At 37.5% G+C, this 18,152-nt stretch overlaps 1 protein-coding gene across 1 annotated transcript; it reads left to right on the top strand.

Moving 5' to 3' along the window:
• The first annotated feature begins 7,420 nt into the window (after positions 1 to 7,420).
• LOC108666898 (cytochrome P450 4c3) lies at positions 7,421 to 17,773 on the top strand. The gene is made up of 11 exons (XM_018153850.2): positions 7,421 to 7,533; positions 8,092 to 8,173; positions 8,635 to 8,744; positions 9,467 to 9,557; positions 9,845 to 10,030; positions 10,227 to 10,296; positions 12,102 to 12,292; positions 14,606 to 14,784; positions 15,665 to 15,830; positions 16,375 to 16,554; positions 17,092 to 17,773. Exons 1-11 carry the CDS (start codon positions 7,456 to 7,458, stop codon positions 17,253 to 17,255), a joined length of 1,497 nt encoding a protein of 498 aa, XP_018009339.1. The 5' UTR covers positions 7,421 to 7,455; the 3' UTR covers positions 17,256 to 17,773.
• Positions 17,774 to 18,152: the final 379 nt, after the last annotated feature.

The following is an 18,152-nucleotide window of genomic DNA, read 5'->3' as shown; positions in this document are numbered from 1 at the left end:
TCATCAACTGGCCAAACTTACATCAACTGACCAAACTTACATCCACTGACCAAGCTTACATAAACTGACCAAACTTACATCAACTGACCAACCTTATATCAACTAACCAAACTTATATCAACTGACTAAACTTACATCAACTGACCAAACTTACATATCAAATGACCAAACTTACATCAACTGACCAAACTTACATCAACTGACCAAACTTACATCTACTGACCAAACTTACATCAACTGACCAAACTTACATCAACTGACCAAACTTATGTCAAGTGACCAAACTTACATCAACTGACCAAAATTACATCAACAAACCAAAAAGTTACTTTTATCGCACATCACGTGCTTTTTGAACCCCCGGATATGGTAGTCAACCTCATGGTCATTCTTTCTGTGAGAACTAGAATATGTTTGTGTACTTTGCTTTACAGGGGATTGACACGTACGCTGTCGGTCACATCATCAATGAGTGAACAACCGTGAACCGCATGTGTGACTCAGGGCAGTCCTGCGAGTGGGAAATAATAACTCACTTACTTATAAATTTAGGAAAAGAGTAACAATGCCCATTATTTTCATAGTTGGGGTGTTAAATGAAATTTGAGAGAATTTTCATTCATCACCTCAAGTCTTTTTTGTCTCGTGTGCATTTTGTGCATAAACGATACATAGAGGAGGATATGAATTTAATGTTTAAAATACAATACATAGTGGCCAGAAGGATGAATGAGAAATGAAAAGGGTAGAAAATTACGGATAACGCTCTTCATGCATTTGCAGGAATGGCGTTCATTTTCAAGTGACGAATATTAAGTGCAGCATGTTTCATCCTGCACGTGTATCTTGTCGTGCGTTTACAGTAGAAAAGTGGGGAAAAGGGCCAGAATGGTCATAATTAGGAAGGATAAATTGAGAAAGACAGGAAAAGAAAAAGGTGAATATCGCATAAATAAAATAAATAACATAGTCCATTGCTTGATTGTAAGTGTGGGGGATTTGGTTGGGATTGGGGAGAGGAGGATCCTATCATGGCTAATTGATGGTTTACACGGTGAGACGGAAGGGTTAATTGTAGTTCGATATATGCAGTATTTGCATATTTAAGTATTTTGCAATATGGAGATGTCGATACGCTATATTTACAGCCGTCTCATTGTTTTCCCTTTGATTTCTATTGTTTTGAATGAATATTTCACAAAGTATGATATTGCTGGGGGACTACTACTTTATCACTATCTCAAAAGGTCATGAAAGGGTTCCCGTTCTGATAAAACACTGAGTATTCATATATATTTAGTACAACATGTCTGTAAAATTGCGTTGTGCCCCTGTAGTTCTTACCAGTGGTTACCTAAAACATGAATAAATAAGATATGAAAGTATGCAGAACCTAAATTGCGGAACGGATAAGTCTAATGAAAACGGAATAATTGTTACCGAGAAATATGGATAAATTTATACTATTCCCTAACAATATGATGGGGGATAATGGTGAGGGTGATTACGATGATATGGTGATGATGGTGAAGATGACTACACGATAACGGTGACGACGATTACGATGATAAGGTGAATGCTATGCTTGAGTTGTTCGAGACCCAGGAGGTAGGTCTGGGAAGTAAGTTGTGGGTTTTCGTTAGATCATCAGTCTCGTCTTTACCGTAAGTTGCTCTCATCGGTGAATTTCGTCGGTCCGCAGTCGTAATCGGGACAACTATTTCCTTAACAAAATTTAGAGGCGTGAGCTACCCTGCATTAGCATTACCCTGCATTACCCGATTCCATTACCCTGCCTTGGAATCGGATCGCACGTAAATCAGCTTCTTTATGTCCGCTTCGGCTCAGATTTCGAAGGGCAGCCTCTGGGCAGCCCTTTGCTAGCTCGGTATGACTCGGCTCGGCCAACCCATGTCACAATCTCAAGCGACCATAAAGTCAGACAAGAGATTCTGACCAGAAACTGATTTCGATCGGGTGGCCAAGCAGGCATAGAATAACTTTGCGCCGAGTGTAATGACTATTCGGCTGAAGCCAATAGCGCTCTCCTAATTTTGTTAGGTTACAGCTGGGCGCGTCCATTCTGTAACTGAAGACAAGTGCAGATTGCCACTTATGTGTGTGGTTGGGGTGTGGGGGTAATTAGTGGTTGTGTATACGTGTATGCTGTACAAGGGTAGGCATGGGGGACCTGATACTAGTAGTTTGGTGAATATAATTTTTTGGAGGGAATAAAAGTTGGTTGATCTGCTGGGGGTCGAAGGTTTTAATTGTGGACCATATTTTTTCGCGCTGGTTGATGGAGGACTGTGTTTATGGCATGGATCTCGCAATAATCACGTAGTGCACGTTTTTGATGATGTGAAGTCGTAAAGAGGGTAAGAAGTTTTTGAGCATACAAAGCTTTGGCTTAGGAATCAGAAAGCAGAACGTTTTTTAATGATTTCTTCAGTCCCAGTGTTAAATTTTTGTAAAAATTATTTCCAAATTAAAAATACAAATGCAATGAACAATTATAAACATTAAAATTAATTCAAGTTATTAGACATGATCAAAATAGCAATTCCTGTACCCGAGAGTTTACTCTTTTAGGAGTTTATTGCACAATAAATCAGATATGCCAAGAGTTAGTTAACAAAAACAACGTTAACGAAGTTGTGTTCAATGGTGACGTTCACCTTGGAACCTAAATTTAATTCAATAATCATTCCTGAACGAATCATTTATATCGCTACTTATTTATAATAATTAATTTAGGTCTACAGTCATACTATGCAGTGGGTGTCTGCAATGAATGGTAATGCTTGGTTTTGGAATTTTTATGTTTAGATAGGTAGCTTTTTGAGAGGGTATGAGGTGTTTGGGGATATATGAGTGCTGATTAGACAAACGTGAGATTCAGAGTGCGCTTAATGTTGTTAGAGAAATGGTAGAATATGTGTTTTTAGGAAATTCGTAGAGGCTATTGCTTTTCATGCTATGTGATGTTCAAATACGACGACTCAAATTTACTTCGATCATTATACTAATGCTGCAACCATGCCTCGAAAAAACATAAATATATACCGAATAAACACTATTTATTAAATGAATGCACAAGGTGATAAACAGCAGCTTAATTCTTCAAAATAAATATCAGCAGTCGCACAGCAACTAAAGTCCATTCGGCAGAATGGTCCGCAGTTCAACAGAAGTTGGTCTTTAATGCAGGTTTCATTGAAAACCGGAGAGTATTTATGTATGGGAAAAGTTTTTTGTTGCAAAACTCTTCCCCTACCTGATAATGAATGTGCATTCGAAACGTCGCATAAATTATAATAAAATGTCCCTTGGAAACCTTATATTTGAATTTTCAAGTCCTATCAAAAACTTAATTCGCCGAATAGAGAAAAACAATAAGGAAATTGTCAATACGAAATACTCTCTGGCCTTCAATAAAACCTGCAATATATGAAGGCGCACAGAAATGAATGTAGAAATTAGTATTAGAAGGCAAAATTAGCTTGTTTATATAAAGGCGGTCAATGACCAGATAATTATTTTTATAAAATTTATAATTTTTACATACTTTTTGTTTATAAGTTTTAAATTTTCAGGGTCGAACAATTCTTTAAAAGATGTTGATTGATCAAAATACAGGTTAAAAGAAGTGATTTTAATTTACTAACGACATTTTGAATGTGACAACATTCATTTTCAAGTTACAGGAAGCATTGAAAACTGAAATTTTGGTGAAATAAGTGCATGATACACAAAAAATTACTTGTGTATAACAATATGTATGTAATATTGTACATAACTATTGCTCTGCACATATACGTAGGTGCAGAGCAATGAAGGTGCAGAGCAATGAAGGTGCAGAGCAATGAAGGTGCAGAGCAATGAAGGTGCAGAGCAATGAAGGTGCAGAGCAATGAAGGTGTAGAGCAATGAAGGTGCAGAGCAATGAAGGTGCAGAGCAATGAAGGTGCAGAGCGATGAAGGTGGTGCACACGGTGGAGACCTAAAAGGGCTGATCCGACCTCATTAAGGAGGCACCGCAGTTGTCGGCCGACGTTTAGGAGCCCTACCTGATGGCCGGGTAAGAAATGGACTCTGCTATAAGCGCGACACAGACACGAGCTTACAGCGAAGGTTGGTACTCTCCGACTAAACTAAAGGTGCTTGTACACGGGGACAGTACTAGCGGCAAGTAGATCAGTAAAATGTCAAATGTCTGCCGCTTGGTGTCTATCCCGCAAGTAAGCTTATATAGACACGAGACAAGTTAAGGTGTCGCCGTGCCGGTAACGACTAGATACCGGCACGGCGGCACCTTAAACTTGCCACGTGTCTAAGCTTACTTGCTGGTTAGACACCAAGCGGCAGACATTTGACATTTTACTGATCTACTTGCCGCCAGTACTGTCCCCGTGTACAAGCACCTTAGGCCTCCGACATTGCAGCGTGTGGCATGGTAGCACATCTTATCGGCAATAGTAGAAGAAGAATAGTAAAATAACTTGTGTAGTTATTGTTGTTGATATGTTACTGATTGTTGTGGTAATGCTCTCAACGTCTCTGTGGGTAAAACGGCATTCTAAAGGCAGCGATCGAAAGCCGCTGCCACCTGTGGTGCATGTGCTTTAAGGCTGCTAGAATAATAAGTGAATTCACCGAGTTCAATTCAATCTATGTTTATACGGATTTTAGCCTTTTTGAAACGGCGGATTTTCGCCAGAAACGGCAGAAAAGGAATAGGTGTCAACTCAAGAAAATCAAAAGGTTGTCCAGTCCCAAGAAGCCATGAGGGCACTAACCGCAGCTGCTCAGCCACATTAATCAAAAAATATGTGAATAATATAAATTACTTACGAAGGTATAGGAGTGTAAGTAGAGACAGTGGTAGTTTTGGAATTTTAGCCCACGTCAATGTTAGTAGGTAGTTTTAGAATCTCAGCCTCCTAATCCAATTATTCTGAATCCGGTTTTTTAATTCAAATTAAATCTACTTTACTAGGAGAAAAACCATTTGCAAACCTTGCCCGATTTCCATTCAATTGTCGTTTGTAGTTTTAATGTAATTTTATTATTAATATATTCAATTTGCTAATAACAAAATGGTGCCCATCTTTCACTATTGTATTCCTTTACTTCCACCATTATATACGTATTTATTGCCACGTGATTCCCATACTGAAAATAAAATGTTTATAAGAGCTCGAATAGCCCCCAATACAATTACTGTACCAGGTTTCAAACAAACAAGCACCAAAACAATCAACTTTTACAAAGGTTTATTTGATGAAGTCTGATTTAATGAAGCTCAGTTTTACGAATATATATGGGATTTTTTGATAGCGTATCAACGATACCTACAGTGTTGGAATATGGCAAAATCGGATATATCAGCTTTTCCTCGCGTATATGAAGTAAATAAACATTTGTGATTCGTAAAATTTTGAGCTAATTATTGTCTCACTTTTTATCAACTCATTAGCAATTCCTATCCACCCCTAATTTGTATGCAAATTTGAATTTTTTAAGCAAAATCTTTATTTATAGCTTTTCTAAATTGGAGACACCTTCATGCACCTTCTATGGTGATTTTCGCTGCTTGAAATAATAAATTATTTCGAGCACAAGATCGCATTAAGCGAACAGTTAAGAGCCACTGTATTTGAAGAACCTCTGCTGCTTCTTCGGGGATGGCAGGAGCTGCAGGCACGTCTTGCAGGTAGCCACGGCCGCCTGTCACCGAGCTGCTGATTTCCTTCAGTTTCTCAGCCGCTGCCACCTACCTGGGTTTGCAGGGTTATATCCTCTATCTGTAAGGAAGCAAATCCTTTGCATGCAGTGCCGCAAGGAATTCTAAATGAAAAAGGTTGATAGCTGCAAAAAGCGCTGAGTACTAAACTGCAATCATATAACAACAGCTGGGCATTTCGTTACTTTTTATCCTTGCAGATAATGCGTCGGACTAGCAAACGTGAACCTCCAATATTCTGTCATTGATGTACCTTCTTTTTGGATAATAATTGTTATCATTACGTTATCAGAATTATTCATCTTAACAAATCAAATAATAATAATTTAAATTATAACAAGAACGATAATTTCCTATTTATAACTTGCTGCTCACATTAAACGAAGAGATGCCAAGAATGTGGCATGAGATGCAAGATCAGTTGTTGTTGTCAGATATGCAACTCATTAACCTTGAACGCAACCTTATCTCACATGTATCGCGTACCTCAGAAAATACAGTGATAACGAGGTTGCAATCGCGCATTTCTAGCTCTTCTTCTCATTAAATACTGGGAGTTTTACCTGTGCACATCCTCGTTGAGTGTCGGTACTCTACAGCCATCCCAGTGAAAATTTTCAGACGCGGCAACGTCTGATTTGACCAGAAGCTGGGGCGACTCTAAATTTTGTTAGGGATTATAGAGTCAATAAAAGCATTTATATTTTCGGAACATGTATTTAAATTTTATTCCTAACATATTTTCTCCTGGCCATCAACGTCATTCTAACGTCATTGCAAGTCTCGATCTGACAGATAAATTTTTCTTTTTTTTGCATCTCAACACGTCTATTTCGTTCAATTTCCATTTTTTACATATTAATTTCTTATATTTTATACTTACCTCGTAAAAACAACCTCGTTCATATCTAAAATTAAGCCCGACTGTTGCAGTCTCGATGCAAGCTGTAAGCTGGATGGAAAAACTTTCAATCCACGTAACAGATTTTATGGCGCAGTTGTGGCACCATTCTTGCGTAGGTTTTAATGCTTCTCTGTGGAACTCGTTCTAGAATATTTACTTTTTATAAACTGAGGAATCGTGACTGTTTTAACACGAAAACTTTTCTGATCACTTATATTGATTTATTGAGTCTACGTGGGTAGTTTTTCAATTCAGAAAGTTAAAATTTAGTTCATGTATTTGAATGTTACTGACCAATCACTCTAATTTAATAGAAAATCACTGATCTTCGCATGTGCTCCATAGAGTTGAAATACTTGTCGAATCACTGTAAAATAAAGACGTGTTATTGGTCCATAAAAGTCATCAAAATTAGTGAGGGTTGCACGTGTCATCAAATTCAGTCAGGATCAACAACTTCAGGTCGATTGGTCTGCACCAGGGATCGGTAAACTAACCTGGGAGTCTCACATACACGTAGTTATTCTATTAAATTTGCCTTTATTCACATCTTGTCGAGGATGGATGAGGAATAAACATTTTTATGGGGATATTTTCAAGGTTAAAAGTACGCTAATTTAATTAACCTTGAAGGCAACCAGTTGATCCGATTGTGCAAGATACAGAGAACGTCTTGAGATTGCTACTAATCAACCTACAATAATAGGAACTAATTAACAATCAACGTGGATATCTTATCAATATTCATCGTAATTTTGATTCAATTTACAGTAAGGAAATACGAAATAAGAAATATTCACAGATTATGGGGCTCTTGGCGCCGTTTATTCTCACAGTGCTGCTGGTCTGGGTGGCCATGAAGATCATGAAATGGAGTGCCTCGGTGAGTGTGTCGCTTCGCAAACACTTAAATATTTGTTAATATTTACTTATACACTCGCAATAAAGCTTTTATTTTTGATGAATTTAATAATGAATGTACTGATGAAAGAACTGACGAACAAAATGTTGCAATCTCGTCAATGATAATCAAAATGTTAGTTATAAAAGTGAAAGTAAGTTTTGGTTGAGTTTGGGCTGTATGTTACAGGCTTGTTTATTTTTTAGACTGTGCATCGTTTCTTGAAATATTTCTGGACAATATTGAAGATGTTTATGTTGTTGTCGATAGGATGTATCTTATCACTGATAACAGATTACTCCTGGCCAATAAATGGTGTTTGTTGTAAGTAGAATATTTTTTCACGCCTGAGGAGGAAAACAATTTTGACACTTTTTGTTGTTAATTCAGCCATTTGATGGCATGAATAAAAACCTTAAATGAATAATTAAGTTATTACGAGTTCTTGAAATTACTATAATATTTATTAATAAAGTGTATTTCTAGAATGATGTAAATTGTGCAATTTCAGACAATTATTTCAAAATATTACTATGGCAGGTGCGTGCGCTGGACAGCATTAAAGGCCCCAAGGAGCTCCCCATACTGGGCAACGCGCTGGATTTTCTTGTCCCTCCCGACGGTGAGGTTTGCTGTGGCAAGGCAAAAAAAAAATAAACCAAAATTTATTCAATATTAATTAATTTAATTATTACTTTTTTTACCATTAATTTAATTTTGTTATTTGTTTATATGGTTTTCGTATAATTTTTTAGAATTATGTATATTAATTATAATCTAAAAGAAACTTTTGGGCCCGATTATGAGTAAAAGCTAAAGGTTAATTCAACGATGATTGACACTATATATATGAATGCATAATCAGATGGAATTTATGTGCAGTATTCTCATTTTTTATACTTGTAACAGCCAGTCACAGTGCAGTAATTAAGATCAGTGTTTCAAGTACAACCAGCAACAAAAACTTTATAAAAATGTTTACCAAAAACATGAAATTATACAGCGTTGATCTTAAACACTTTTTTAGTAAATGATGGCATTAGGAAAGAAGTGATTAAATTCAAATGAAATTTATCCCTTCAGAAATACTAGGCGTCATGATCTCGATGTGTCGTAAGGACTCGCCCATGACCAGGTTTTGGATGACGAAGTTCAAGCCGTACGTGGTTCTGCACAGCGCACCATGTGTAGAGGTAAGGGGAGTGCTGTGCAGAACTGATTAATGCTGTACGTGGTTCTGCACAGCGCACCATGTACAGCGCACCATGTGTAGAGGTAAGGGGAGTGCTGTGCAGAACTGATTAATGCTGTACGTGGTTCTGCACAGCGCGCCGTGTGCAGAGGTAAGGAGAGAGCTGTGCAGAACTGATTAAATGCCGTACGTGGTTCTGCACAGCGCGTGCTATGTAGAGGTAAAGGGGGAGCTGGGCATAACAGAAAATTACATAAGAACATCTGATCGTTAATCCAGTTTTTTTTTAATTTTATGTGAATGATCTTTAATAGAACTTATGACCATTAAATTTTCATGTTGTTGTAAAATATTCTGATTGTGATTGCATTATAAAATAATTTCCACTAAAAATATATGTTTCGTAGACAGAGACCTTTAACTTAATTAGGGAGCATCAGAGTAACATCTTTAACAATATGATTTAATACGGTTCAATGACAGACGTTTTCCTTCCAACATGCACTGCAAAAGTGAGTTTTGGCAAACGTTTCCATTAGACAATTGAACGATCAGGCCATTCATCCCCTCATGAGGGCTTAATTTAAGGAAATTCTTTTGTCATTCATTAAGCTCTGTTCACGTGGGTTCTACAATTGACAGATCGAGTGTAACGCCCGAAAATTTATCGGCTGGTAAGCTGCCTTCATCTCTGAGCGCCATTGAAAATGTGAACTTTTGCAGGTGCTGCTTAGCGGAAATAAAGCTCTCACAAAAAGTTCCGATTATGATTATCTGCTGCCGTGGCTGGGGCGAGGTCTTCTCATCTCGACAGGTTAGAATTTTCCGTCGAGATTTTACGATATCATTTAATCCACCTGCCAAAGTGATTATTATATGCCAAAGTGATTATTATCTATAAACGCAGTTATAGTTCTAACTTGGAAATAATATGAATATTATTATATTAATAATAATTCAACTCACGAATTTATTGTATCTTTAATTTGTATGCTATTGTTAATTATTGCAAATTAATTCTTCTCGGTTATTCATTAAATTAATATTAAAAATAAGTTTCGAGGGTAAATTAAACTTCTAATTTAATTCTTCATTGTCAAGGGGCGAAATGGTTTGGCCGTCGAAAGATGTTAACCCCCGCATTCCATTTCAAAATTTTGGAAGATTTTGTCGAAGTTTTCAACCAAAAATCGGCAATATTAGTCAGTAAACTTGCAGAAAAGGCAACCGGAGAAGCGTTCGATATCTTCAACATGGTTACAATGTGCACCCTGGATACAATCATGGGTGAGTAAAATTTTTCAAGAAAATCGCATGTTACCACTTATAGCTTCTGTTGATTTATTATTAATTAGTGAACAAAAATCGTTTACTCATTAGCTGTATCTAATGAGATTCTCTGAGTCTGATCTCAGACATTTTCCGTAAGTGTAAGCGTATTTGATGAAGATTATTGGACTAATGGAAGAAACGTATCATATAGAAACCACGATGGGTCTCAGCATGGACGTGCAGCGGCAATCCGAAATCCCGTACGTGGAGGCGGTCCACAAGTAAGTCATTCTGGCAAAGAACAGGCCGTCCTATGTATTTGTGTATGGAACTGGCCGTCCGACGTATTTGTGTCATGGAACTGGCCGTCCAATATATTTGTGTCATGGAACTGGTCGTCCAATATATTTGTGTCATGGAACTTGCCTTCCTGTGTATTTGAGTTATGGAACTGGCTGTCCAATATATTTGTGTCATGGAACTGGCCGTACAATGTATTTGTGTCATGGAACTGGCGGTCCAATATATTTGTGTCATGGAACTGATCGTCCAATATATTTGTGTCATGGAACTGGCCTTCCTATGTATTTGAGTTATGGAACTGGCTGTCCTATGTATTTGTGTCATGGAACAGGCCGTCCTATGTATTTGTGTCATGGAACTGGCCGTCCTATGTATTTGTGTCATTGAACTGGCCGTCCTATTTATTTGTGTCATGGAACTGGCCGTCCAATGTATTTTTGTCACGGATATGATCGTCTTTTTACAACACTTCTCTTTAACTTCACTTCTTGTTTGTCTGTTTGTCTGTCTGTCTGCTACAAATCTTGTAATCGAAATTTAATACACTTCTACTTATCCTATCGATCTGAAATTTTGCACACTTGCGTAAAGTTGGAGACAATGCATGAATCAAATGACAAAATAAATAATTTTAGGAATAAAAAATTTTTTTCCTTCAGTATTAAAGAAACTGAAAAAATAATTTTATCAGCTACAAATCTTATAATTGATATTTGACACACTTTTACCTGTCCAGTAGATATGAAATTTTGCACGCTTGTATGAAGTTGGAGGCAATGCATGAATCAATAAACAAAATAAATAATTTTGAAAAAAAATTATATATTAAAAAAATTGAAAAATTAATCTTTTAATATTCGAAAATAAAGTTCGAAATTCATTGTACATCTGTAACATTGGAAACACTGGATTCTTTAGAAGTGTTGTCTTTAAAAAGTAATTTTTACACGTATATTATTACAACACTTCTCTTTAACTTCACTTCTTGTTGTTCGTTTGTCTGCCACAAATCTTATAATCAAAATTTAACACACTTCTACTTATCCAATCGATCTAAAATTTTGCACACTTGCGTAAAGTTGGAGACAATGCATGAATCAATTAACAAAATGAATAATTTTGAGAAGTAAAAAAAAATTCAATATTAAAAAATTGAAAAAATAATTTTGTCAGCTACAAATCTTATAGTTGATATTTGACACAATTTTACCTGTCCAATTGATCTGAAATTTTGCATACTTGTGTGAAATCGGAGGCAATGCATGAATCAATTGACAGAATAAATAATTTCGAAAAAAATTGCATATATTAAAAAAAATTAAAAACTAATTTTTTAATATTCGAGAATAAAATTAGAAATTTATTGTACATATGTAACATTGGAGACACTGGATTCTTTAGAAGTGTTGTCTTTAAAAAGTAATTTTTAAACGTATATTATTTAAATGTATCATGGAACTGTTCGTCTGATGTATTTGTGTTATGGAACTGGCCATTTTTTATATATGTGTCATGGAACTGTCCATTCAATGTATTTGTGTCGTGGAACTGACAGTTAATTGAGCCAGAGAAGGTCTCGATGATCAGAGGGACTGTCCAAGAGGTCGCATAATGAAATATCGCATCGTTTTACGTTAATATTGTAGAAATTGGCATTCACGGCGCACTTCTATGCGCAATGAAGGTTTGAAAGGTTTAGCTTGACTGCTGTACCATCAATAAGGCTCTCACCTGAAGTAACAATTTCATGGACAGATTAAAGAAACTTTTAAATCTACTACAGGATTTCCAGTATTGCTCAAGATCGTCAGAAGAAACTTTGGCAACAGTGGGACTGGCTTTTCCGCCTCGTGGGAGACGGCAAAGAGCACGACAGATGCCTTAAGATTTTACACGGCGTCTCTTTGACAACTATTCGCGAACGTCGCCGCCTCTACGCGGCTTCCAGTAAAAGCGACAACTCCGCTCCAGAAGGCGAGAATTTATTGACATTTCATATCTAATTTATACCTTTCATATTGGTAGTATCATAAAAAGACAGTACATTTTTTTCGGGAAACTAATTTTGTTATGATACTCAATTGCCACCTTTTAAATTTACCAGTTTTAATCTGATACTATCTGATACTATCAAACAATGCTAATGCGATAAAGGGAAATAAATGGAATCTTCATTGGGCCGTAGACGCTTAAATGTCATTCACCAACTGCGTACTAAGCTTGAGCAGTTCATGCCAGGACCAAGCTTCCTTTCAACACGATGAGCTCACTCGTCCGTGACATCATCGTCCTCTACGACGCTAGATAAGCACGGGCTTATCGTCGTAGAAGACGCACGTCTACACTTGCCAGCGCTCGTTAATGCACCACGTCTGTCCGGCTCATGGAGATTAAATATCGCTTGATTAATGCTACATCTTGTGGACCAGTGAATTTCTTGTCAATGTGATGCGCGCGGTCCATGCACTGATAACTCTATTACTTTGCAGCAAACATAAAACATTACAAGCAACACTGCTGGGCGTTGCCCGAAATAGACAATCGTTACAACATGAAACTATCGTTATCTCGAACATATTTAAATTAACAAAATCTTAAAATGATACACACGTTAAGAATGCATTTAAAATATGCATATTAATTTGAATTTAAAATCCCATTTAATTCAAATTTCCATTTTAGATGAAATTTGAATATTTGAATAAAAATAAAATTTTGAATAGAATAGAAATTAAATGTGAGAAATTAAAACATAAATGAATTCTTATTCGAATTCATTTCCTTCTCTTATTTTGTAATGCTTAATGATTCTCTGACTGAAATTGAATTTCCAGATGCTAGCATTTCCCGACATGATCGAAATACTGAATCGGATAATCCCTAAATATTTAGTGTCAAGCTCAAACAAACATATACTGAAGCAATCTTCCACAAGTAGATAACAGAAGAGTAAAGGTAACTCAGAGTTGTCCGGTTTAGATAATACTTGCAATTTTAAAATCCTGCCATCCCACTAACTCCATCCTGAATCCCACCCACCATCCTGATTCATCATCATGAATCAACTTCATGCTGAATCCCCTGAATCCCATCATCATCCCAGACGAGATAAATGTGATGTCAGTCAAACAGACGAGATAAATGTGATGTTATGTTGGATGACATCATGACGTTAACGTGATGTTATGTTGGATGACGGGAACGTGAAGTTATGTTGGATATTCATGAGGCCGAATGTGTTTATCAGAATGGTAGGCGAAATATGACGGTATTCAAAATTCCTTGGCTTAAAACTGGTGCTTAAAACTTTCTAAACTATAGAGACAGATAAGTATGCTCTATGCATTACAAATTTACTGATATACTTTGTAGCATTTTTAATTAATTTGAAATGTATAGAATTAACATTGAAGTAAGCACTACTTTAAATAATAAGTTGGGGTCAGTGGTATTCCGAAGAAACGAGCGCAGGGGAGGGTAAGGGTGGCATTCGCGACGCGGCCACGAGTTTGTGTCGAGATTGGGAGTGGGTTCGCATCAAATTCAGCCGATAACCATCGCGAAATGTACTTTACAGTCACTGCAGAGCTCGCTGGCAGCCATTTTTAGAGCGTGCAGCCACGAACTTATTACTATGAATATTCGTACTCTAATCGTCGCTAATTAATAAATTTAATTATCATTGAAAATATTATCTATATTGTCACGATCACATACTGTAGCGGGAGAACTACGCTCCATACTCAAAGTTACTGGGTCTCTGCAAGCGGGCTCTAACGTACGAGGATGAATCAAAATTGGATCAGAAAACTTTCAAAGGCCTTAAGGTTTACTTAAATTTCATAGAAAATCCGCATTCACGACATAGGACTATCACTAAATGCATATAGGTTAACAAATACAGACATTATAAGGACATTAATACAGATATTTACAGTCATTAAAAAGCGCGGTAGGTCAGGCAAAGGTCGGTGCCTATTAGAAATCCACTGCTTCCCGCGATAACTATCTACGCATACTTTTTCATTTCAGTCTCCGTAAGAGAGGTGCGGCGGCTGAAGAAAACTAATAGCGCGGCCAAGGCTGGCCCGCTACATTACTGGTGTTTCGTATTTCTTTTGTCTGTTCATATCGTCCTTACGATTGCACACACCATAATTTTTTGGTATTTTTACTTTCAATTCATTGATAGACAACTCAACAGCACAAATTTTGTATCAATAATTTTTAATCGTTTTAATTATCATCGTTTGAAATACTTGAACGGATCACCTGCCGTCCTAACAGGCACCAAGGAGCGCCTGCCGTTCCTAGACCTGCTGTTGAAATACTCGGCCGAGGGCGTGGACTTGAGTGATGAGGACATCCGTGAGGAGGTGGACACGTTCATGTTCGAGGGACACGACACCACCGCCACCGCCGTCAACATGACCCTCTACCTGCTGGGGAGTCATCCGCAGGTCTTGGTAGGTCCCTCATCCGCAGGTCTTGGTAGGTCCCCCATCCGCAGGTCTTGGTAGGTCCCTCATCCGCAGGTCTTGGTAGGTCCCCCATCCGCAGGTCTTGGTGAGTGATGGGTAGCTGTTGAGCATGAGGTGGCCTTCGGGTGAGGGCAAGAACTGCGGAGGTGGCCCTCGGGTGAGGACATGAACTGCTGAGGTGGCCCTCGGGTGAGGACATGAACTGCTGAGGTGGCCCTCGGGTGAGGATATGAACTGCTGAGGTGGCCCTCGGGTGAGGACATGAACTGCTGAGGTGGCCCTCGGGTGAAAGCAAGAACTGCTGAAGTGGCCCTCGGGTGAGGGCATGAACTGCTGGGGCGGCCCTCGGGTGAGGACATGAACTGCTTAGGTGGCCCTCGGGTGAGGGCAGGAACTGCTGAGGTGGCCCTCGGGTGAGGGCAGGAACTTCAGCCCTCAACCTCATATTGCCACATTTGGATGAGAACAAGAGAATAGCTACACATTTATAGAAATACATTTAATAAAATTTAAAATTTATCATAGAAAATGAGCTTTGAGTTGTGGATCTGCGAGGCATAATGTCGCTCAATATCTTCAAATTATCGGGACATATCAAAGTATCAAAATATTTTTGTGAATGTTATAATTATATAGCATTCCATGAATATATGGAATTACTAGACCCTAACAAGCAGGGGATTGATTCCAAAAAAGCATCTTGGTAAAATTCCCCAGCTACATGAGGTGATAAAAATGTACTTTCCTGCAAGTAAACAAATTATCCAGCAGTCTGGTTGAAAATATATCACCGAAAGTCTACAAGAGTCTCAATAAGAAGCAAAATATATAAACGAGGATGACTGATGCATGGAACTTGATGCAGGCAAAAGTTCACGAAGAGCTTGACGCGGTGTTGGGTGACGACGAGTTCATCAGCAGCGAGCATCTCACGCAGCTCAAGTACCTGGAGCGCTGCGTGAAGGAGGCGCTCAGGCTGTACCCTTCTGTGCCGATCATCGGGCGAGTCAGCGCTCAGGACCTTGTCATCGGTGGGACCAAGTTGCTATAGTAACTTATTATTATTAATCTTATTATTTTTCTTTATTAATATAATTATGATGATGATTATTATTATTATTATTATTAATATTATTAATATTATTATATCATTATTATTATTAATGTTGTTGTTATTGTTATTATTATTATTATTCTACGAAGCATTTATCGTGGCGTCTGGCTCAAATGAATTTAGAGGGCACGTCACACATAAGATTAATAGCAAGTGAAAAACTTATGAGATTCATTACTATTAAAATATCATTTCGCAATGGAATACTGAATGGAAAATCCTGTCACTCAAATAAACTAACCGTTGAAAATTTTAAAGTTCACTGGGCACTATAAGAGTAATAAAACTGAGAAAAGGCCACAGCTTTTTAAGGGATTTTTCTAAACACTGACTTGTTGCATACGACTATGAGTTATCAATGATTGTTCTTTTTGAATTAAAAATTCGCGAAATAATTGGTTCCCTCTTAATATTCCAGTATGTATCTACAACATTTTATTGTTTTTATTTTTAATTTTCAGATGGAAAACTTATTCCTGCGGGAACCAACTTGATGATCTTCATTTACCTCCTGCATCGTGACCCAGAGCAGTTCCCAGACCCTGAAACTTTCGACCCTGACAGGTTCCTTCCAGAGCAGATTGCCAAGAGGCATCCTTATGCCTACGTGCCTTTCAGCGCCGGCCCTCGCAACTGCATCGGTACGTACGCACTACATCGCACGCCATTTTAACTCTTCTTCCATGTTCCGCATCATGTCATTCCTAACTGTACATCCATTACTGTTCATTAGTGCTCTGAATCATCTCTGTTCTCAACGGTTATTTTTTCTGTTTATAAGTGACTGGCGTCATCTCTGTTCTCTAAGGTAATTATTACTGTTCATCAATACTCTGAATCATCTCTGTTTTCAAAGGTAATTATTACTGCTCATCAATGCTCTGAATCATCTCTGTTTTCAAAGGTAATTATTACTGCTTATCAATGCTCTGAATCATTTCTGTTTTCAAAGGCAATTATTATTGTTTATCAGCGGCTGGCGTCATCTCTGTTATGAACTTTTCTCTGACACTCAGCCATGCCGATCGGCTCAATAACAAAATTAGGTTTATTTTTTAGTCCAGGTTCATTCCAATCACTCGCATTCCACTTGACGATAATGATCATTACATGTCGACTGTTTTTATCATTAATTCATTCGAAAATGAGTTGCTTATACAGAAACGTTTCTTATGCAGGCCAGAAGTTTGCACTGATGGAGGAAAAGGTGATACTGGCGAGCGTGCTGCGACGGTTCACCATCAAGAGCCTTCATCGCCCGCATGAGCTGCGGATGATGGGCGAGATCATCTTGAGGCCCAAGCGAGGGGTCATGTTGAAGATGTGGCCCAGAAACAACTAACAAACCATCGCAAATGGTCTGCACACTAACTTTGAATTTCAAATGTAGCTTGGCAAATTATTTACTGACGATAAATCGATAAGTTGGCTTAACAAAAATTTGTCGAGTAATAATGAGGATTTCTTGTTTAGTTCTGCTCAAATAAAGACTCATTTTGACACTGAATTAAAATTTAGGAGTAAATTAGTGTATGAAAACATTTACACTATTGAAATTGTTGAAATTGTGAATTAGGCTTCTTTCGAACTGACTGGTATGATAATGATTTGGGGGGAACGAAAAAAAATCATTCAACCTCTGCGGATTGGAATGATGGCTATTTAATTAGACAAAAACGTGATTCAGAGAGAGGACACATCTTAGTTTCGTGTTTTGAGCTCCATTGTACTAATCAAGATCCAGTTGCTACGAGAGCCATTTCATGTTCGTCAGCTATAAAGCTGGCGAACATTTGATAAACGTTGATGCCCTTAACTATATTATTATATATGGTGTTCAACAAAAATTTCCCAAACTTTTTTGTTTTTATTTACTTGTATATTCCTTTCTTATTTAGGTAAATTTAGTTTTCTCTTCGAACAATTAGTCTTTAAAAATTTGTGAAATAGCCACTTGATTGCACGTATCTAAAAACTGAGAAGCAAAACAATTTTTTCAGGGGAAATTTCTCTCTCGTTCGTTTTTATTTGTTGATTCTAAGTAAAAAAGCAAAAATAAATCTAAAAGAGTAATAAAAAATTTTCTCCAATCAAGTTTTAATAAATAAAGTAATTTAGTATACTTCGACATGCCCTCCGTTTCTCTCAAGGCAAGTACTGCTTTTATCCATTAAATTCGTGAACATTTTTGTGAGACACCTCTACGCTCTGATGTTCCTTAGCTAAACAGGGCCCTTAG

This window comes from Hyalella azteca, unplaced genomic scaffold, assembly GCF_000764305.2.
Source record: "Hyalella azteca isolate HAZT.00-mixed unplaced genomic scaffold, Hazt_2.0.2 contig13460, whole genome shotgun sequence".
In the NCBI taxonomy this organism is placed as follows: domain Eukaryota; kingdom Metazoa; phylum Arthropoda; class Malacostraca; order Amphipoda; family Hyalellidae; genus Hyalella; species Hyalella azteca.
This window is presented reverse-complemented; position numbering and strand designations above follow the sequence as displayed.

What these genes read in the sequence shown, in the direction of transcription:
- LOC108666898 (XM_018153850.2), top strand. Translation starts at nt 7,456, where the DNA reads ATGGGGCTCTTGGCGCCGTTTATTCTCACAGTGCTGCTGGTCTGGGTG. An exon ending in TTTTCTTGTCCCTCCCGACG is followed by an intron (nt 8,174 to 8,634) that starts GTGAGGTTTGCT and finishes TTATCCCTTCAG; the next exon opens with AAATACTAGGCGTCATGATC. An exon ending in CGCTCAGGACCTTGTCATCG is followed by an intron (nt 15,831 to 16,374) that starts GTGGGACCAAGT and finishes TTTAATTTTCAG; the next exon opens with ATGGAAAACTTATTCCTGCG.